Source organism: Mytilus edulis, chromosome 1, assembly GCF_963676685.1.
Source record: "Mytilus edulis chromosome 1, xbMytEdul2.2, whole genome shotgun sequence".
Taxonomy (NCBI): Eukaryota; Metazoa; Mollusca; class Bivalvia; order Mytilida; family Mytilidae; genus Mytilus; species Mytilus edulis.
The window spans coordinates 43,775,033-43,798,251 of record NC_092344.1 but is presented as its reverse complement, the minus strand read 5'-3'; the positions used below and the strand labels follow the sequence as shown (position 1 = coordinate 43,798,251).

At 34.5% G+C, this 23,219-nt stretch overlaps 1 protein-coding gene and 2 long non-coding RNA genes across 3 annotated transcripts; 1 reads left to right on the top strand and 2 right to left on the bottom strand.

Moving 5' to 3' along the window:
* Positions 1–8,019: 8,019 nt before the first annotated feature.
* Positions 8,020–9,213, top strand: LOC139517139 (general transcriptional corepressor trfA-like). The gene has a single exon (XM_071307881.1). It carries the CDS (start codon positions 8,020–8,022, stop codon positions 9,211–9,213), a length of 1,194 nt encoding a protein of 397 aa, XP_071163982.1.
* A 3,256-nt stretch (positions 9,214–12,469) lies between these two features.
* LOC139483193 (uncharacterized) lies at positions 12,470–17,664 on the bottom strand. Its single transcript, XR_011655009.1, has 5 exons — positions 16,872–17,664; positions 15,484–16,108; positions 14,671–14,739; positions 13,283–13,907; positions 12,470–12,538 (listed from the first exon to the last, which is right to left on the bottom strand). It is a non-coding gene; the product is annotated as an uncharacterized lncRNA (long non-coding RNA).
* A 33-nt stretch (positions 17,665–17,697) lies between these two features.
* LOC139483188 (uncharacterized) lies at positions 17,698–22,706 on the bottom strand. Its single transcript, XR_011655008.1, has 5 exons — positions 22,084–22,706; positions 21,272–21,340; positions 19,884–20,508; positions 19,072–19,140; positions 17,698–18,308 (listed from the first exon to the last, which is right to left on the bottom strand). It is a non-coding gene; the product is annotated as an uncharacterized lncRNA (long non-coding RNA).
* Positions 22,707–23,219: the final 513 nt, after the last annotated feature.

Sequence of the window (23,219 nt, the reverse complement as noted above, 5' to 3'; positions counted from 1 at the left end):
TATAATTAGAGTGCAATATAGTGTAATGCTGGCCTCCCCCTTTTTACCCACATATTTTGTGTGTATTGTTCTTAAACCTAATAAGGTGGAATAATTGCTAGTGAGATTTAATAACATGTATTTTAGTTCATATGACTTGAGGATTGTACAATAATTGATTGTTTTGGGTGGTAAAAATATTGTGTCTAGTTCGTACAACGTTGTTTTGGTAGCCGGGGCAGAACGGAAGTTTATCTGTACTTCCCACAAGAGCTTGAAATCGGTCTTTTATATAATTCTGGGGGGATAAACAGTTTGTTGGACAATTATAGCATTGATAAGTATAATAATATTAAGTCCTTTATTTTGTAAGGATAAGGATTTACTTGCGGTGACAACTTGCCAATTGGTCACCGTAGTGTTGATATCGATATTTTGGTTGTTAATTTAGAATAATAACCTTTGTGGTTCAAGTATTATGTTATCCAATAGGTGTAGATATCACCAAGAGTATAAAACATGTTGGTTCTAGTTATTATTCCGCTGGAAAACATCTTTATTCTGTGAAAACATCGTGTGTTTACATTCTCAGTTGTTCTGAAGGGAATTTCCCTAATCAGAAACATGGCTGCTGATTGGTCGTTCGTTAGTAAGAACGTTAGTGATTGGCTGATATTGGTATAAAACTAAAATCAATAACAAAGGGAGGCAGTCACTAGATAGATTGTTAAGTAGAGTGGCAAATTCAAAAGATAGAAAAGAATGTCCGAAAACACAGTAGATTTAGGAAAAGTTAGTAAATACTAAATTGCACCCATTATAGACTTATTGTCATTTATTGGTGCAAACTTTAGGTGCCAAATCGGGAGCAAATCCTTGGTGCAAATATTTATTGGTGCAAACTTTAGGTGCCAAATCGGGAGCAAATCCTTGGTGCAAATATTTATTGGTGCAAACTTTAGGTGCCAAATCGGGAGCAAATCCTTGGTGCAAATATTTATTGGTGCAAACTTTAGGTGCCAAATCGGGAGCAAATCCTTGGTGCAAATATTTATTGGTGCAAACTTTAGGTGCCAAATCGGGAGCAAATCCTTGGTGCAAATATTTATTGGTGCAAACTTTAGGTGCCAAATCGGGAGCAAATCCTTGGTGCAAATATTTATTGGTGCAAACTTTAGGTGCCAAATCGGGAGCAAATCCTTGGTGCAAATATTTATTGGTGCAAACTTTAGGTGCCAAATCGGGAGCAAATCCTTGGTGCAAATATTTATTGGTGTAAACTTTAGGTGCCAAATCGGGAGCAAATCCTTGGTGCAAATATTTATTGGTGCAAACTTTAGGTGCCAAATCGGGAGCAAATCCTTGGTGCAAATATTTATTGGTGCAAACTTTAGGTGCCAAATCGGGAGCAAATCCTTGGTGCAAATATTTATTGGTGCAAACTTTAGGTGCCAAATCGGGAGCAAATCCTTGGTGCAAATATTTATTGGTGCAAACTTTAGGTGCCAAATCGGGAGCAAATCCTTGGTGCAAATATTTATTGGTGCAAACTTTAGGTGCCAAATCGGGAGCAAATCCTTGGTGCAAACTTTAGGTGCCAAATGGGAGCAAATCCTTGGTGCAAATATTTATTGGTGCAAACTTTAGGTGCCAAATCGGGAGCAAATCCTTGGTGCAAACTTTAGGTGCCAAATGGGAGCAAATCCTTGGTGCGAATATTTATTGGTGCAATTGATGGTTTAGGTGTAATTCCTGGGTGTAAATATATTGCTTGGAGCAAATAATGTTTTAGGTGAAAATCCTTGGTGTAAATATTGCTTGGTGCAAATACATATATAGTTTTGTGCAACTTGTTTTGTTAGGTGAAATTCCTAGGTGACAAACTTTAAGAAAGTCAAGTATTTAATATTTATTACGGAAGCTTTATGGTAGGAACGATTTTGTGATTACCTATAAAGAATTGTTGATTGTTGAATGTATTTCTTATGTCTTAAGGAATTGAGACTTATTATAAACTGTGGGTTAGTGAATCTGGTTGATTTACTTTAATGTGATCGAGTTTAGCGCTACACATTGGTAGTTTAATAATATTTAGATAGTGACAGAGTAAAGTCTCTGTTTAGGTTAGTTATAGATAAGACCAACCATACTAGGAACCGGACTAGGCCAGGAACAGAGCTGTACCACTACCAGTCCAGCATTTTTATAAATAATAATAAAGCATCTAAACTGTTCTATTTCATGTATTTTATTCCACGAATATTTAGTAAATATACAGTAATAACAAAACAAATATAAAATCCATATCGGTAGAGTGTTTTGGTCGACGGTAAACCAACTAGACGTCGACCCTAATATTTTATCCTAATATACATACACACAATAAAAAGATCCCTTTACTTTATGTTCATTGTGTTCTCTGGTGTCCGACTCTAGCACCCGAGAGGCAGTGTTACAATTGGTGGCAGCGGTGGGATAAATTTATAGAGTCAGATTAAGTTGAATATATAAGATCATAGATAGAAAATAATGGACGATTCAAACGTAGTTACGTTTGGCCCACACTTGAATGAGACACATGGTGATGCTGAAGCAACTATTCATGAAAATGAAATAGACGCTCAAGGTACTGAAATTTTTAGAAGGACAGAGAGAATGATGGCCGAAGCTAGGGCAGAAATTAGGCTTCGGATGGACAGATGTTTTTCTGACTTTTCAAGTGATATGAGTAAGATGTTTGAAAAGTTTGAAAAGCACACTGTTGACACTAGGTCTACCCCAATTTTAGGACGGGGCAATGAAAGTTCCCTAGATAATAATATGGGACCCGATGTTAGACATGATAAGGATGATCAGAATAATAGTCATTTTTCTGAGGTCCGACGGTCAAAATCTGAAATTTCTTGTAAAATTAAGCCACAAATCTATGACGGCTCTGATGATTTGGAAGAGTATTTGACTCAATTTGATTTGTTGGCCGAACTTAATGTTTGGGACTCAAAAACAAAAGCACTGCTTTTGGCAAGCAGTTTATCAGGGAACGCCAGGGCAATACTTAATGAAATTTCAAATGGGGAAAGACATGATTTTGATTGTTTAGTCACCGCACTGAAAAGTAGATTTGGCTCAATTAATAGATCAGAGGTATTTAGGGCAGAGTTACAAACAAGAGTAAGATTCAGACAGGAATCACTACCAGAGCTTGCCCAAGCTATTAAGAAACTTACCCGTAAGGCTTATCCGGGTACTTCATCTTTGGTCAGGGACACGTTGGCCCTTGACTATTTTATAGATGCCATTCCTGAGGCTGATATACGCCTCCGACTGAGAGAAGTAGGGCCAAAGACAATAGGTGAGGCAGAAAATATTTCTGTCCGTCTAGAAGCTCTAAGACTGGCAGATAAACAAAAGGGGAGATCCATAAGAACGGCTGTGGTCGAATCTAGTGATGACACTTTAAAATCGGATCTCAGAGAGTTAAAAGATGGCATGAAAACCTTGCAAAATGAAGTTAACTCTATTAACAGAAATAACAATAGTCAGCAGAATAGGGGTGGAAATGTTCAAAGAAATCAAAATAATAATGGTTTCGGTAGAAATCAAAACAATAGAAATTTTCAAAGGTCTGGAAATCAGAATGGAAATTTTGATCACAATAGAAGGGGTAATCAGAGATCGGAAAACGAGCAAGTGTCGGGAGCGCAGGCCAACCCCCGACAGCGGTAAGAAGGCCTAATACCATAATTTCAAATGTAACTTGGGGGCAACAAAATGGTTGTTTTGTTTTGGGTACAATTAATTCATTATCTATACCTTTTCTCATAGATTCTGGAGCAAGTGTATCTATTTTAAGAAAAGATATTTTTGATAGTATTCCTTTAGAATTAAGACCCCAAGTTATACCTGTTCGCATGAATCTTCTTACAGCGACAGGTGCTGCTTCTGAATTCAGTGGGAAAGTAGATTTAGAAATAAAATTAGGAAACCATGTGTGTAAACATGAGTTTCTATTAGCAGAAATTAAAGACGCTGCTATTATAGGCACAGATTTCATGAGTAGATTTCACATTGATATACTATTTACTAAAGGCAGTTTACGAATAGGAAATGATTTCATTCCTTATTTTACAAATCAAGGCGAAGTTTCATGTTGTAAAGTTTCTATAGCCGAGACAGTTGAGGTTCCACCTCACAGCGAAATGATAATAAAAGGACATGCCTTCGGGCGGATAAAATACAATTCAATTGGAATTGTGGAGACAAATAAAGAGTTTATTGAGAAAACAGGGCTTTTGTTAGCTAGGTCTGTAATCCAACAAAACTCGAACACAATCCCGTTAAGAGTTATAAATTTTAGTGAAGACCCTATAAAAGTTCACAAGAACACTGTTGCTGGTTTGTTTGAACCAGTTGATGTGCAACAAGTAGTTTCTGTTGATAAACCTAAAGAGTCAGTGAACTGCATTAAAGTTGCAACTGAAAAAGAAATGCCAGAGCATTTGATTGAAGTGTTTGAAAAGGGATCAGATGGACTCTGCAAGGAGAATAAAAATCAGTTGAAGGATTTTTTATGTTCTTATGCTGATGTATTTTCTACATCATCCTCTGATATAGGGCATACAGAACTGATTAAGCATAAGATAAATACTGGGAACGCACCCCCTATAAAGCAAAGGCCTTATAGGTTACCCTTAGCAAAGCGGGAAGCGGCCGAAAAAGAGATAGAAACTATGGCTTCCCGGGGTATAATTGAACCATCAAGCAGTGCTTGGTGTTCCCCAGTAGTAATGGTAAAGAAAACTGATGAGAGTATACGATTTTGTTGTGATTTTAGAAAACTTAACTCTATTACCCTAAATGATTGTCAGCCCTTACCGAGAATAGATGATACTCTTGATGCTTTGAGTGGAAATAAATGGTTTTCGACTCTTGATATGAGGTCAGGTTATTGGCAATGTGACCTGGAGGAAAGCGATCGCGAAAAGACTGCTTTTGCTATTCCAGGGAGTGGTCTGTGGCAGTTCAAGGTGTTATGCTTTGGATTAAGTGGAGCACCTGCCACCTTTGAACGATTAGTAGAAAGAATATTTTCAGGCCTGACATGGAAAATTTGTTTAGTCTATCTTGACGACATAATTGTCTATTCTAAAGATTTTGAGGAACATCTTAGAAATCTAAGAGAAGTTTGTGATCGCTTGAGGCAATTAAATTTAAAATTACATCCAGGCAAATGTGTACTTACACGCAGCGAAGTTACGTTTTTAGGTCATAGGGTAACTCAAGATGGTATACGTACGGACGAGGCAAAAATCAGCGCTGTGCGTGATTGGCCTGTCCCGAAAAACGTTAAAGACACCAGAAGTTTTATCGGATTTTGTTCCTATTATAGACGTTTTGTCAAAGATTTTGCCATAGTTGCAAAACCTCTTCATAAATTAACGGAGAAAGGTAGCAAATTTAATTGGTCCGTTGATTGCCAAGAGGCCTTCACTAAGTTGAAAGAATTATTGATAACTGCCCCAGTGCTTGGTTATCCATTAGATAAGGGAGAATTCACCCTTGACTGTGACGCAAGTTTCTATGGGATGGGAGCTGTGTTGGCTCAAATGCAAGATGGTATTGAAAAACCGATTGCATATTATAGCAAAACCTTTTCAAAATGTGAGAAAAATTATTGTGTAACCCGGAAAGAACTTCTTGCTATTGTCCTAGCCGTAAAGAATTTCCACCATTATCTTTATGGGCCCAATTTATTGTAAGAAGTGACCATGGGTCCCTCAGGTGGCTTATGAATTTTAAAAACCCAGAGGGTCAACTTGCCCGTTGGTTAGAAGTTCTTGGTGGTTATCAGTTCACAATAATACATCGTCCAGGGCGCATTCATTGTAATGCCGATGCTCTGAGTCGACGACCTTGCCCGGAAAATTGTTCGCATTGCTCAAAGAAAGAAACTCAAGCGAGTGCATCTGTTGTCGGAGTTTTAGCTCATGACGCAGAAGCAGGAGTTGCTACCGAGCAATTGAAGAATGATCAAGTCAAGGCACAGGTAAACCCGGGTTTGGAAGACGTTAATACTATACACAACGAGGCATTTACAAATGATAAATGCGTGTATGGTAAAACCTTAGTTTGTCCAAACCCAGGTACACCTATGGAAGCAATTTCAAATAAGGAATGCATGGGTGAAAAACTGGACAGTAATCAAATAAACCCCTCATGTCAAGGTCCAATGACGTACCAGATGCTTATGCCAACCGGAGAAACATTAACCGATGTTTGTTGGTCTGACTCGAGTACTAAAGGTCAAATGGACTTTGATGTGAGAGCGGTTCAAACAAGAAGTATGAAAAAAACAACACCAGAAATTCTCCCCAATGGGCTTATTTCTTCCAAGGAGTCTGGCGATTTTGACAAAAGTCTTGACCTTCAAAAAGAGCAAGAGCAAGATAACATATTAGGAATAGTTCGGCAGTGGTTGGTTAATTCCACTAAGCCAGAGTGGTCCGAAATCTCCAAATATGGTCCAGGGGTAAAGTTCTATTGGACTCGACTTGAATCTTTTGATATAAAAGATGGGGTGTTATATAGAAAATGGGAGAGTGACGATGGCAGCACTATTTCTTGGCTAATAGTATTACCAGAGATTTTTAAAGATCTTGTTCTCAAACATTTGCATGACAGTGCAATGGGTGGTGGACATCTAGGGGTAAAGAAAACCCTGAGCAAAGTAAGACAGAGGTATTTCTGGTTTGGGGTAAGAAAATTTGTTGAACGCTGGTGTCACAAATGTGATGTATGTGCCAGTAGGAAATCGCCGGTTTGTAAGGCGAAAGCTCCGATGCGCCAGTACAATGTCGGTGCCCCCCTCGAAAGAGTGGCCATGGACATAATGGGTCCACTTCCAACTTCCGAATATGGAAACAAACATGTACTGGTGATCGGTGATTATTTCACTAAGTTTGTCCATGCGATTCCGATCGTGAATCAAGAGGCACAAACAGTTGCCAGAGCTTTCATTGAAAACTTTGTCACCATCTTTGGTGTCCCTATGCAATTACACACTGACCAGGGAGCAAATTTTGAAGCTCGAGTGTTTCAAGAATTATGTAAAGTGCTTGACATCGATAAGACTCGAACAACAGTCATGAGACCTCAGTCCGATGGTATGGCAGAGCGCTATATGAGAACAGTGGTTAATATGTTGGCGTCTTTTGTCTCCGAACATCAGAGAGACTGGGACCAGTATATTCCACTCGTTATGATGGCCTATCGTTCGTCCGAGCATGAGACGACAGGAGTTACTCCTTGTCAAATGATGTTCGGAAGGGAAATTAATCTCCCTGTAGATCTTGTCATGGGTAGACCTTTCAAAGAGTCAGATGGCTCTAACCCTCAACCAGATGACTATCTGGACAAGCTAGAACAAGCTATAGGCAGGGTTCATGAATTGGCCCGTAGAAAGATGAATCTATCTTCGAATTCAATGAAAAAAACATATGACCATAAGATTCACCATACTAAGTATAACGTGGGTGATCACGTCTGGTACTACCAATACCAGAGGAAAGTCGGAAGAAATCCTAAATTTCAGCGACCCTGGCATGGACCCTATGTGGTCATCAGTCGTCTAAACGACGTACTATATCGAATAAAGATGACCCCAAAAAGTAAACCTAAGGTTGTTCACCATGACAAGCTCAAACGATATGTTGGAGAGAACAGTCCCACATGGTTTCAACAGTCTTCTGATTAAAGATGACTGCTTAGTTGATATTTGTATATATATATGTACATATTGTGTAGTTAAAAATAGTTATAGTTTGTAATAAAGTAAATATATAAAAATGTATTAGTTATGATGTGACAAGACATTTTAGTTTTCTTGTCAAGTATGACTGATAATCAGAGTTGATTATTAGCCAGTGTTATCCAATTTGTTTTAAAATTATTGTACGTTATATTGATAGGTAATATAACATAACAAACCCTAAAAATATTAAGAGAATAACGAATTATATATTTCTCTTGTAGAATAAATGGATGTGCATCATCTGTGATGACCTGACATTTGATAAAAGATGGAGTGCAGAGCGCCATATACTGGAAAGGCACAGTGACTTCGGGTGGAAGTGCCCGGAGTGTAAAAAGCTGTTTCCCAGGAGGACTCTCACTCATGGTTGCCAGGTGTCGGAGAGAGAAATGATATGTTTCGACAATAAAACAGGTCAACGGGGGAGAGAAGCAGAAGTAGCGTTGGAAAAGTTTAAGAGAGAAGAGTTAGCCACTAAAATGAAATTAGTTAATGAGGAGGGAGAAGAGCTACAGATTCCAAAAAGAAGGAACTACGCTGCTTCTGAAAGAAGCTTTGCCCCTTCAGAGAGGAGCTATGCTCCATCAGAAAAATGTTCAGTGAGGACAAACGTGTCAAAGAAAGAGGATGCCCGAGATGTGTTAGACAAAAAGAGGAAAGGTGAAGACAAAGAGAACCTGCAACCTAAAACAAAGAAAGTAAAGAAAATTGAGACTAGGGAGGAAAAGTTGGAAAAGATAAAATCTGTCCTTAAGGATCTCTCCAGTGAGATCGGAGAAGACCTTAGTGTTAGTATGGAGACTGGAGATGCAAACACTCCAGAGATTGAGTTGACCGTCACAGAGAAGGAGGTGAAGACATTAGAAAAATCAGAAGGGAAGGCATCAGTGAAGAACTCTAGTTCTAGTTCATCATCATCCTCATCTAGTTCCTCATCCTCATCCTCATCGTCACTAGTAAAATCAAAAACAGAAAGGGAACCAGCAGTTGAAACGACAGAAGATAGTTCAGTGAGGAGCGTCGTTTTGACACCAAACACTGAGGCAATCGACGCCTACCTCCAAGAATTACAAGAATGCCAAGAGAACATGCTCATTTTAAATGTAGGAGGCACTAAATTTGAAACCAGCAAGCCAACTATGAGAGCTGATCCATCATCAATATTCGCTCTTATGCTTAATCCCAATAGTGCTTTTCGCCCTTGCAAAAATGTCTATAGTTTTGACAGGGATCCAGCCCATTTCAAGATCATCCTCAACTATCTAAGGAACAATTGTATCGTAGAGAAAAGATACCTCCCAAGAGAACACCACTATCTCAATGAGCTTGCACAAGAAGCTAAGTTTTATAAACTGTTTGGACTAAAAGCTATTGTAGAGGAAAGGTTAAATGACCTTTGTGCTTGTCGGTTTACTACCTGTTAAGAATGTTATGAGTACAGATTGCAGAAGCTAAATGTGTTGGTGACTACAATAGTGATTATATAGAAGGAGAGAGTTCCTTAGTATGGAAATTGTTAAATTTAACTAATTTGGATTGTTTAAAGTAAAATGTTAATAGAGAAAAATATTTGTTCTTTGCTAATTAAAAAATCAAAGAAATGGAGTACTGTTAACACAGGTTTTGGTCCAAAAGAAAAACAAAATGATAAGGATGGAATAACAGTTGTTAAATTATTCCTAAATAATAGAATGATCAGTATCAATGTGAATCTCATCAGTCAGTCCTATTTGGGGACCAAATCCTGAAAGATGGGGGCAATGTAATGCTGGCCTCCCCCTTTTTACCCACATATTTTGTGTGTATTGTTCTTAAACCTAATAAGGTGGAATAATTGCTAGTGAGATTTAATAACATGTATTTTAGTTCATATGACTTGAGGATTGTACAATAATTGATTGTTTTGGGTGGTAAAAATATTGTGTCTAGTTCGTACAACGTTGTTTTGGTAGCCGGGGCAGAACGGAAGTTTATCTGTACTTCCCACAAGAGCTTGAAATCGGTCTTTTATATAATTCTGGGGGGATAAACAGTTTGTTGGACAATTATAGCATTGATAAGTATAATAATATTAAGTCCTTTATTTTGTAAGGATAAGGATTTACTTGCGGTGACAACTTGCCAATTGGTCACCGTAGTGTTGATATCGATATTTTGGTTGTTAATTTAGAATAATAACCTTTGTGGTTCAAGTATTATGTTATCCAATAGGTGTAGATATCACCAAGAGTATAAAACATGTTGGTTCTAGTTATTATTCCGCTGGAAAACATCTTTATTCTGTGAAAACATCGTGTGTTTACATTCTCAGTTGTTCTGAAGGGAATTTCCCTAATCAGAAACATGGCTGCTGATTGGTCGTTCGTTAGTAAGAACGTTAGTGATTGGCTGATATTGGTATAAAACTAAAATCAATAACAAAGGGAGGCAGTCACTAGATAGATTGTTAAGTAGAGTGGCAAATTCAAAAGATAGAAAAGAATGTCCGAAAACACAGTAGATTTAGGAAAAGTTAGTAAATACTAAATTGCACCCATTATAGACTTATTGTCATTTATTGGTGCAAACTTTAGGTGCCAAATCGGGAGCAAATCCTTGGTGCAAATATTTATTGGTGCAAACTTTAGGTGCCAAATCGGGAGCAAATCCTTGGTGCAAATATTTATTGGTGCAAACTTTAGGTGCCAAATCGGGAGCAAATCCTTGGTGCAAATATTTATTGGTGCAAACTTTAGGTGCCAAATCGGGAGCAAATCCTTGGTGCAAATATTTATTGGTGCAAACTTTAGGTGCCAAATCGGGAGCAAATCCTTGGTGCAAATATTTATTGGTGCAAACTTTAGGTGCCAAATCGGGAGCAAATCCTTGGTGCAAATATTTATTGGTGCAAACTTTAGGTGCCAAATCGGGAGCAAATCCTTGGTGCAAATATTTATTGGTGCAAACTTTAGGTGCCAAATCGGGAGCAAATCCTTGGTGCAAATATTTATTGGTGCAAACTTTAGGTGCCAAATCGGGAGCAAATCCTTGGTGCAAATATTTATTGGTGCAAACTTTAGGTGCCAAATCGGGAGCAAATCCTTGGTGCAAATATTTATTGGTGCAAACTTTAGGTGCCAATTCGGGAGCAAATCCTTGGTGCAAATATTTATTGGTGCAAACTTTAGGTGCCAAATCGGGAGCAAATCCTTGGTGCAAATATTTATTGGTGCAAACTTTAGGTGCCAAATCGGGAGCAAATCCTTGGTGCAAATATTTATTGGTGCAAACTTTAGGTGCCAAATCGGGAGCAAATCCTTGGTGCAAATATTTATTGGTGCAAACTTTAGGTGCCAAATCGGGAGCAAATCCTTGGTGCAAATATTTATTGGTGCAAACTTTAGGTGCCAAATCGGGAGCAAATCCTTGGTGCAAACTTTAGGTGCCAAATGGGAGCAAATCCTTGGTGCAAATATTTATTGGTGCAAACTTTAGGTGCCAAATCGGGAGCAAATCCTTGGTGCAAACTTTAGGTGCCAAATGGGAGCAAATCCTTGGTGCGAATATTTATTGGTGCAATTGATGGTTTAGGTGTAATTCCTGGGTGTAAATATATTGCTTGGAGCAAATAATGTTTTAGGTGAAAATCCTTGGTGTAAATATTGCTTGGTGCAAATACATATATAGTTTTGTGCAACTTGTTTTGTTAGGTGAAATTCCTAGGTGACAAACTTTAAGAAAGTCAAGTATTTAATATTTATTACGGAAGCTTTATGGTAGGAACGATTTTGTGATTACCTATAAAGAATTGTTGATTGTTGAATGTATTTCTTATGTCTTAAGGAATTGAGACTTATTATAAACTGTGGGTTAGTGAATCTGGTTGATTTACTTTAATGTGATCGAGTTTAGCGCTACACATTGGTAGTTTAATAATATTTAGATAGTGACAGAGTAAAGTCTCTGTTTAGGTTAGTTATAGATAAGACCAACCATACTAGGAACCGGACTAGGCCAGGAACAGAGCTGTACCACTACCAGTCCAGCATTTTTATAAATAATAATAAAGCATCTAAACTGTTCTATTTCATGTATTTTATTCCACGAATATTTAGTAAATATACAGTAATAACAAAACAAATATAAAATCCATATCGGTAGAGTGTTTTGGTCGACGGTAAACCAACTAGACGTCGACCCTAATATTTTATCCTAATATACATACACACAATAAAAAGATCCCTTTACTTTATGTTCATTGTGTTCTCTGGTGTCCGACTCTAGCACCCGAGAGGCAGTGTTACAATAGTGCAAATTTTCAAAACTTGTCCTTTCACATAATTCTATTTGAGAAAAAATGTTTTTAACATGTATTTCAGTGAAAACCTTTTATCAGTGAGAAATCCACATGAGGTTTTAAAGGAAACATTGTGACATCACATGTATTATGGCGTCATTAAATAACGACAGATCAAAATAGTGCTAAATATAGTTTGCAGTGTTACGTGAGAAACAGTTGCCGCAAGATTTAACTCGAAATATTGAGTCGAAACGATCTGTAACTAAGCCTTTCCATTCAATATCAAGACCATAGCAACAGTTTTCATATTTGCATATTTTTAACATACCCACTGTAATTTCAATTGCATAAATACCATAAATAAACAATTTAGAGCTTGCCTAACAAAACAAAATGCTTACCAGTTATTCAGGACTTTTTAAAACCTCTAGTTTGCCATCTCAGGTTAAAAAGTAATGATATGTCTGGAACTGAAATAAGACAAAAAAAAATTACTCAGGCTGTGTTATCATTTGATTTAAATACATAAGTATTATTGAGAGAGAAAAATCTATTTCTTGAAAGTTTAATTACAAAGAAAGACAAATGCTTCTCCCTTGTGGCTTAGTAACCTTCATTTAAACCTTTTATATTAGAAGCAATGGGTAGTAGCTAACTAGCTTAATAGTTGAATCGGTGCAGAAATATTGTTTTCAAAAAGGTTTGACCCTCCCCCTTTTTCACTGAGAAATGACAATATCTTTTGTTTTGCTCAAGTGCATTAAAAATAATAATTCATGATTTTCTTAAAACATGTACATGTGTTTTCTGTTTTTTTTGCATATATCTACTGACCAGGGGTCAAATCATTGGATAAAAGCACATGCGATGATGTATCTCACTTTACTCGTATGAAGTGTGTTATCTCCCATGATTATCAGGTATTCCTGTAGACCGAAGTGATAATTACATAACAAAGACTATATTGTGTCATGTTTACTTACAATTTAATAATATTTAAAAGTTATTTCTTGCCTTTTTCAATATAGTAAACAAATTCCTTTCGGATATCTCGGAAGTAAACAAAGTTATGATTGTGCCTAAAAAAAGTGTTCAGCCCCGTGCCAGTAATGCATTTTAAAAGCGAAAATTTCATTGAGGTTTTGCTGATCTTTATCAATAATATTTATCTTAAACCATTTATAATAACTAGGTATAAATAAAAAACTACTAACCATCATTTTTGGTGGTGTACAAGGTGAAATCATCCATAAATCAGCCTGAAAACTTCTGGAATTAAGCTTCTAAATTGGGTATACATTTACAATTAATTCTCCATAGGCCGTAATGGTAACGTTTTCCTCCGTTGCTCAGTCCATATCGTTTACTTGAACATGTATGATGGCTCATATCGAAGCTCATACATTTATACATGTCTGGTTAAATTTTCGGGGTGGCAAGTGAGATTACTTTTTTCGCAAATTGCTGGACCCCGGAAGATGGTGAAAAATGTCACTCTCCTCATGAAATAATCCCAAAATTCTGATCATAAAATTCAATAAAAAAATTGTCCTTTCTAATAATTTATTTCAGGTCAAATCTACATCTTTCTTTTCTCATCACATCAGCTCTATAAAACAGTTCTTATTGTTCATTTATGTCCATTTTTAAAATCACAGCATCCACAATTGTATGGCGGACTAATATTTTTTTTTAATTACGTCATCTGAGTTCCTCATCTCAAGGTCTATTACGGATCCTGACCCATATTGAAATCAATACTTCTGATTTTTCCAAATATTTTTATGTGATCTTCATCGGTATAACATTCTGAATAAATCTGTGTATTTTTGTCCATTTCTGAAAAAAAAATAAAGTTGTTTTAGCACTATAAGGCAATGACACTTTCGTCGCTATATTCATTTATTTTGAATACAATGTGTATGTATAATTAATTTCTTCCAGAATACATTCACTAGTCAAAACAAGGACAAAACTTCTGATTATAACCTTTAATTACAATACACAGACCCTGTTAAAGCATTCTATAAAATTTTCTTGTGTCTTAAAGTGCATTTTGGCAGAGAAATTATGCAAAAATGAAGATTTTATAAAAAAACCAACACCAAAATAATTATTCTTACTAGTGGAAATCTGGTATTTAAAACTGTGGAAAGCACTCTAAACTACTGGGAAAGTCATCCTTATCATATAATTAGAGTGCAATATAGTGCAAATTTTCAAAACTTGTCCTTTCACATAATTCTATTTGAGAAAAAATGTTTTTAACATGTATTTCAGTGAAAACCTTTTATCAGTGAGAAATCCACATGAGGTTTTAAAGGAAACATTGTGACATCACATGTATTATGGCGTCATTAAATAACGACAGATCAAAATAGTGCTAAATATAGTTTGCAGTGTTACGTGAGAAACAGTTGCCGCAAGATTTAACTCGAAATATTGAGTCGAAACGATCTGTAACTAAGCCTTTCCATTCAATATCAAGACCATAGCAACAGTTTTCATATTTGCATATTTTTAACATACCCACTGTAATTTCAATTGCATAAATACCATAAATAAACAATTTAGAGCTTGCCTAACAAAACAAAATGCTTACCAGTTATTCAGGACTTTTTAAAACCTCTAGTTTGCCATCTCAGGTTAAAAAGTAATGATATGTCTGGAACTGAAATAAGACAAAAAAAAATTACTCAGGCTGTGTTATCATTTGATTTAAATACATAAGTATTATTGAGAGAGAAAAATCTATTTCTTGAAAGTTTAATTACAAAGAAAGACAAATGCTTCTCCCTTGTGGCTTAGTAACCTTCATTTAAACCTTTTATATTAGAAGCAATGGGTAGTAGCTAACTAGCTTAATAGTTGAATCGGTGCAGAAATATTGTTTTCAAAAAGGTTTGACCCTCCCCCTTTTTCACTGAGAAATGACAATATCTTTTGTTTTGCTCAAGTGCATTAAAAATAATAATTCATGATTTTCTTAAAACATGTACATGTGTTTTCTGTTTTTTTTGCATATATCTACTGACCAGGGGTCAAATCATTGGATAAAAGCACATGCGATGATGTATCTCACTTTACTCGTATGAAGTGTGTTATCTCCCATGATTATCAGGTATTCCTGTAGACCGAAGTGATAATTACATAACAAAGACTATATTGTGTCATGTTTACTTACAATTTAATAATATTTAAAAGTTATTTCTTGCCTTTTTCAATATAGTAAACAAATTCCTTTCGGATATCTCGGAAGTAAACAAAGTTATGATTGTGCCTAAAAAAAGTGTTCAGCCCCGTGCCAGTAATGCATTTTAAAAGCGAAAATTTCATTGAGGTTTTGCTGATCTTTATCAATAATATTTATCTTAAACCATTTATAATAACTAGGTATAAATAAAAAACTACTAACCATCATTTTTGGTGGTGTACAAGGTGAAATCATCCATAAATCAGCCTGAAAACTTCTGGAATTAAGCTTCTAAATTGGGTATACATTTACAATTAATTCTCCATAGGCCGTAATGGTAACGTTTTCCTCCGTTGCTCAGTCCATATCGTTTACTTGAACATGTATGATGGCTCATATCGAAGCTCATACATTTATACATGTCTGGTTAAATTTTCGGGGTGGCAAGTGAGATTACTTTTTTCGCAAATTGCTGGACCCCGGAAGATGGTGAAAAATGTCACTCTCCTCATGAAATAATCCCAAAATTCTGATCATAAAATTCAATAAAAAAATTGTCCTTTCTAATAATTTATTTCAGGTCAAATCTACATCTTTCTTTTCTCATCACATCAGCTCTATAAAACAGTTCTTATTGTTCATTTATGTCCATTTTTAAAATCACAGCATCCACAATTGTATGGCGGACTAATATTTTTTTTTAATTACGTCATCTGAGTTCCTCATCTCAAGGTCTATTACGGATCCTGACCCATATTGAAATCAATACTTCTGATTTTTCCAAATATTTTTATGTGATCTTCATCGGTATAACATTCTGAATAAATCTGTGTATTTTTGTCCATTTCTGAAAAAAAAATAAAGTTGTTTTAGCACTATAAGGCAATGACACTTTCGTCGCTATATTCATTTATTTTGAATACAATGTGTATGTATAATTAATTTCTTCCAGAATACATTCACTAGTCAAAACAAGGACAAAACTTCTGATTATAACCTTTAATTACAATACACAGACCCTGTTAAAGCATTCTATAAAATTTTCTTGTGTCTTAAAGTGCATTTTGGCAGAGAAATTATGCAAAAATGAAGATTTTATAAAAAAACCAACACCAAAATAATTATTCTTACTAGTGGAAATCTGGTATTTAAAACTGTGGAAAGCACTCTAAACTACTGGGAAAGTCATCCTTATCATATAATTAGAGTGCAATATAGTGCAAATTTTCAAAACTTGTCCTTTCACATAATTCTATTTGAGAAAAAATGTTTTTAACATGTATTTCAGTGAAAACCTTTTATCAGTGAGAAATCCACATGAGGTTTTAAAGGAAACATTGTGACATCACATGTATTATGGCGTCATTAAATAACGACAGATCAAAATAGTGCTAAATATAGTTTGCAGTGTTACGTGAGAAACAGTTGCCGCAAGATTTAACTCGAAATATTGAGTCGAAACGATCTGTAACTAAGCCTTTCCATTCAATATCAAGACCATAGCAACAGTTTTCATATTTGCATATTTTTAACATACCCACTGTAATTTCAATTGCATAAATACCATAAATAAACAATTTAGAGCTTGCCTAACAAAACAAAATGCTTACCAGTTATTCAGGACTTTTTAAAACCTCTAGTTTGCCATCTCAGGTTAAAAAGTAATGATATGTCTGGAACTGAAATAAGACAAAAAAAAATTACTCAGGCTGTGTTATCATTTGATTTAAATACATAAGTATTATTGAGAGAGAAAAATCTATTTCTTGAAAGTTTAATTACAAAGAAAGACAAATGCTTCTCCCTTGCGGCTTAGTAACCTTCATTTAAACCTTTTATATTAGAAGCAATGGGTAGTAGCTAACTAGCTTAATAGTTGAATCGGTGCAGAAATATTGTTTTCAAAAAGGTTTGACCCTCCCCCTTTTTCACTGAGAAATGACAATATCTTTTGTTTTGCTCAAGTGCATTAAAAATAATAATTCATGATTTTCTTAAAACATGTACATGTGTTTTCTGTTTTTTTGCATATATCTACTGACCAGGGGTCAAATCATTGGATAAAAGCACATGCGATGATGTATCTCACTTTACTCGTATGAAGTGTGTTATCTCCCATGATTATCAGGTATTCCTGTAGACCGAAGTGATAATTACATAACAAAGACTATATTGTGTCATGTTTACTTACAATTTAATAATATTTAAAAGTTATTTCTTGCCTTTTTCAATATAGTAAACAAATTCCTTTCGGATATCTCGGAAGTAAACAAAGTTATGATTGTGCCTAAAAAAAGTGTTCAGCCCCGTGCCAGTAATGCATTTTAAAAGCGAAAATTTCATTGAGTTTTTGCTGATCTTTATCAATAATATTTATCTTAAACCATTTATAATAACTAGGTATAAATAAAAAACTACTAACCATAATTTTTGGTGGTGTACAAGGTGAAATCATCCATAAATCAGCCTGAAAACTTCTGGAATTAAGCTTCTAAATTGGGTATACATTTACAATTAATTCTCCATAGGCCGTAATGGTAACGTTTTCCTCCGTTGCTCAGTCCATATCGTTTACTTGAACATGTATGATGGCTCATATCGAAGCTCATACATTTATACATGTCTGGTTAAATTTTCGGGGTGGCAAGTGAGATTACTTTTTTCGCAAATTGCTGGACCCCGGAAGATGGTGAAAAATGTCACTCTCCTCATGAAATAATCCCAAAATTCTGATCATAAAATTCAATAAAAAAATTGTCCTTTCTAATAATTTATTTCAGGTCAAATCTACATCTTTCTTTTCTCATCACATCAGCTCTATAAAACAGTTCTTATTGTTCATTTATGTCCATTTTTAAAATCACAGCATCCACAATTGTATGGCGGACTAATATTTTTTTTTAATTACGTCATCTGAGTTCCTCATCTCAAGGTCTATTACGGATCCTGACCCATATTGAAATCAATACTTCTGATTTTTCCAAATATTTTTATGTGATCTTCATCGGTATAACATTCTGAATAAATCTGTGTATTTTTGTCCATTTCTGAAAAAAAAATAAAGTTGTTTTAGCACTATAAGGCAATGACACTTTCGTCGCTATATTCATTTATTTTGAATACAATGTGTATGTATAATTAATTTCTTCCAGAATACATTCACTAGTCAAAACAAGGACAAAACTTCTGATTATAACCTTTAATTACAATACACAGACCCTGTTAAAGCATTCTATAAAATTTTCTTGTGTCTTAAAGTGCATTTTGGCAGAGAAATTATGCAAAAATGAAGATTTTATAAAAAAACCAACACCAAAATAATTATTCTTACTAGTGGAAATCTGGTATTTAAAACTGTGGAAAGCACTCTAAACTACTGGGAAAGTCATCCTTATCATATAATTAGAGTGCAATATAGTGCAAATTTTCAAAACTTGTCCTTTCACATAATTCTATTTGAGAAAAAATGTTTTTAACATGTATTTCAGTGAAAACCTTTTATCAGTGAGAAATCCACATGAGGTTTTAAAGGAAACATTGTGACATCACATGTATTATGGCGTCATTAAATAACGACAGATCAAAATAGTGCTAAATATAGTTTGCAGTGTTACGTGAGAAACAGTTGCCGCAAGATTTAACTCGAAATATTGAGTCGAAACGATCTGTAACTAAGCCTTTCCATTCAATATCAAGACCATAGCAACAGTTTTCATATTTGCATATTTTTAACATACCCACTGTAATTTCAATTGCATAAATACCATAAATAAACAATTTAGAGCTTGCCTAACAAAACAAAATGCTTACCAGTTATTCAGGACTTTTTAAAACCTCTAGTTTGCCATCTCAGGTTAAAAAGTAATGATATGTCTGGAACTGAAATAAGACAAAAAACAATTACTCAGGCTGTGTTATCATTTGATTTAAATACATAAGTATTATTGAGAGAGAAAAATCTATTTCTTGAAAGTTTAATTACAAAGAAAGACAAATGCTTCTCCCTTGTGGCTTAGTAACCTTCATTTAAACCTTTTATATTAGAAGCAATGGGTAGTAGCTAACTAGCTTAATAGTTGAATCGGTGCAGAAATATTGTTTTCAAAAAGGTTTGACCCTCCCCCTTTTTCACTGAGAAATGACAATATCTTTTGTTTTGCTCAAGTGCATTAAAAATAATAATTCATGATTTTCTTAAAACATGTACATGTGTTTTCTGTTTTTTTGCATATATCTACTGACCAGGGGTCAAATCATTGGATAAAAGCACATGCGATGATGTATCTCACTTTACTCGTATGAAGTGTGTTATCTCCCATGATTATCAGGTATTCCTGTAGACCGAAGTGATAATTACATAACAAAGACTATATTGTGTCATGTTTACTTACAATTTAATAATATTTAAAAGTTATTTCTTGCCTTTTTCAATATAGTAAACAAATTCCTTTCGGATATCTCGGAAGTAAACAAAGTTATGATTGTGCCTAAAAAAAGTGTTCAGCCCCGTGCCAGTAATGCATTTTAAAAGCGAAAATTTCATTGAGTTTTTGCTGATCTTTATCAATAATATTTATCTTAAACCATTTATAATAACTAGGTATAAATAAAAAACTACTAACCATCATTTTTGGTGGTGTACAAGGTGAAATCATCCATAAATCAGCCTGAAAACTTCTGGAATTAAGCTTCTAAATTGGGTATACATTTACAATTAATTCTCCATAGGCCGTAATGGTAACGTTTTCCTCCGTTGCTCAGTCCATATCGTTTACTTGAACATGTATGATGGCTCATATCGAAGCTCATACATTTATACATGTCTGGTTAAATTTTCGGGGTGGCAAGTGAGATTACTTTTTTCGCAAATTGCTGGACCCCGGAAGATGGTGAAAAATGTCACTCTCCTCATGAAATAATCCCAAAATTCTGATCATAAAATTCAATAAAAAAATTGTCCTTTCTAATAATTTATTTCAGGTCAAATCTACATCTTTCTTTTCTCATCACATCAGCTCTATAAAACAGTTCTTATTGTTCATTTATGTCCATTTTTAAAATCACAGCATCCACAATTGTATGGCGGACTAATATTTTTTTTTAATTACGTCATCTGAGTTCCTCATCTCAAGGTCTATTACGGATCCTGACCCATATTGAAATCAATACTTCTGATTTTTCCAAATATTTTTATGTGATCTTCATCGGTATAACATTCTGAATAAATCTGTGTATTTTTGTCCATTTCTGAAAAAAAAATAAAGTTGTTTTAGCACTATAAGGCAATGACACTTTCGTCGCTATATTCATTTATTTTGAATACAATGTGTATGTATAATTAATTTCTTCCAGAATACATTCACTAGTCAAAACAAGGACAAAACTTCTGATTATAACCTTTAATTACAATACACAGACCCTGTTAAAGCATTCTATAAAATTTTCTTGTGTCTTAAAGTGCATTTTGGCAGAGAAATTATGCAAAAATGAAGATTTTATAAAAAAACCAACACCAAAATAATTATTCTTACTAGTGGAAATCTGGTATTTAAAACTGTGGAAAGCACTCTAAACTACTGGGAAAGTCATCCTTATCATATAATTAGAGTGCAATATAGTGCAAATTTTCAAAACTTGTCCTTTCACATAATTCTATTTGAGAAAAAATGTTTTTAACATGTATTTCAGTGAAAACCTTTTATCAGTGAGAAATCCACATGAGGTTTTAAAGGAAACATTGTGACATCACATGTATTATGGCGTCATTAAATAACGACAGATCAAAATAGTGCTAAATATAGTTTGCAGTGTTACGTGAGAAACAGTTGCCGCAAGATTTAACTCGAAATATTGAGTCGAAACGATCTGTAACTAAGCCTTTCCATTCAATATCAAGACCATAGCAACAGTTTTCATATTTGCATATTTTTAACATACCCACTGTAATTTCAATTGCATAAATACCATAAATAAACAATTTAGAGCTTGCCTAACAAAACAAAATGCTTACCAGTTATTCAGGACTTTTTAAAACCTCTAGTTTGCCATCTCAGGTTAAAAAGTAATGATATGTCTGGAACTGAAATAAGACAAAAAAAAATTACTCAGGCTGTGTTATCATTTGATTTAAATACATAAGTATTATTGAGAGAGAAAAATCTATTTCTTGAAAGTTTAATTACAAAGAAAGACAAATGCTTCTCCCTTGTGGCTTAGTAACCTTCATTTAAACCTTTTATATTAGAAGCAATGGGTAGTAGCTAACTAGCTTAATAGTTGAATCGGTGCAGAAATATTGTTTTCAAAAAGGTTTGACCCTCCCCCTTTTTCACTGAGAAATGACAATATCTTTTGTTTTGCTCAAGTGCATTAAAAATAATAATTCATGATTTTCTTAAAACATGTACATGTGTTTTCTGTTTTTTTGCATATATCTACTGACCAGGGGTCAAATCATTGGATAAAAGCACATGCGATGATGTATCTCACTTTACTCGTATGAAGTGTGTTATCTCCCATGATTATCAGGTATTCCTGTAGACCGAAGTGATAATTACATAACAAAGACTATATTGTGTCATGTTTACTTACAATTTAATAATATTTAAAAGTTATTTCTTGCCTTTTTCAATATAGTAAACAAATTCCTTTCGGATATCTCGGAAGTAAACAAAGTTATGATTGTGCCTAAAAAAAGTGTTCAGCCCCGTGCCAGTAATGCATTTTAAAAGCGAAAATTTCATTGAGTTTTTGCTGATCTTTATCAATAATATTTATCTTAAACCATTTATAATAACTAGGTATAAATAAAAAACTACTAACCATCATTTTTGGTGGTGTACAAGGTGAAATCATCCATAAATCAGCCTGAAAACTTCTGGAATTAAGCTTCTAAATTGGGTATACATTTACAATTAATTCTCCATAGGCCGTAATGGTAACGTTTTCCTCCGTTGCTCAGTCCATATCGTTTACTTGAACATGTATGATGGCTCATATCGAAGCTCATACATTTATACATGTCTGGTTAAATTTTCGGGGTGGCAAGTGAGATTACTTTTTTCGCAAATTGCTGGACCCCGGAAGATGGTGAAAAATGTCACTCTCCTCATGAAATAATCCCAAAATTCTGATCATAAAATTCAATAAAAAAATTGTCCTTTCTAATAATTTATTTCAGGTCAAATCTACATCTTTCTTTTCTCATCACATCAGCTCTATAAAACAGTTCTTATTGTTCATTTATGTCCATTTTTAAAATCACAGCATCCACAATTGTATGGCGGACTAATATTTTTTTTTAATTACGTCATCTGAGTTCCTCATCTCAAGGTCTATTACGGATCCTGACCCATATTGAAATCAATACTTCTGATTTTTCCAAATATTTTTATGTGATCTTCATCGGTATAACATTCTGAATAAATCTGTGTATTTTTGTCCATTTCTGAAAAAAAAATAAAGTTGTTTTAGCACTATAAGGCAATGACACTTTCGTCGCTATATTCATTTATTTTGAATACAATGTGTATGTATAATTAATTTCTTCCAGAATACATTCACTAGTCAAAACAAGGACAAAACTTCTGATTATAACCTTTAATTACAATACACAGACCCTGTTAAAGCATTCTATAAAATTTTCTTGTGTCTTAAAGTGCATTTTGGCAGAGAAATTATGCAAAAATGAAGATTTTATAAAAAAACCAACACCAAAATAATTATTCTTACTAGTGGAAATCTGGTATTTAAAACTGTGGAAAGCACTCTAAACTACTGGGAAAGTCATCCTTATCATATAATTAGAGTGCAATATAGTGCAAATTTTCAAAACTTGTCCTTTCACATAATTCTATTTGAGAAAAAATGTTTTTAACATGTATTTCAGTGAAAACCTTTTATCAGTGAGAAATCCACATGAGGTTTTAAAGGAAACATTGTGACATCACATGTATTAT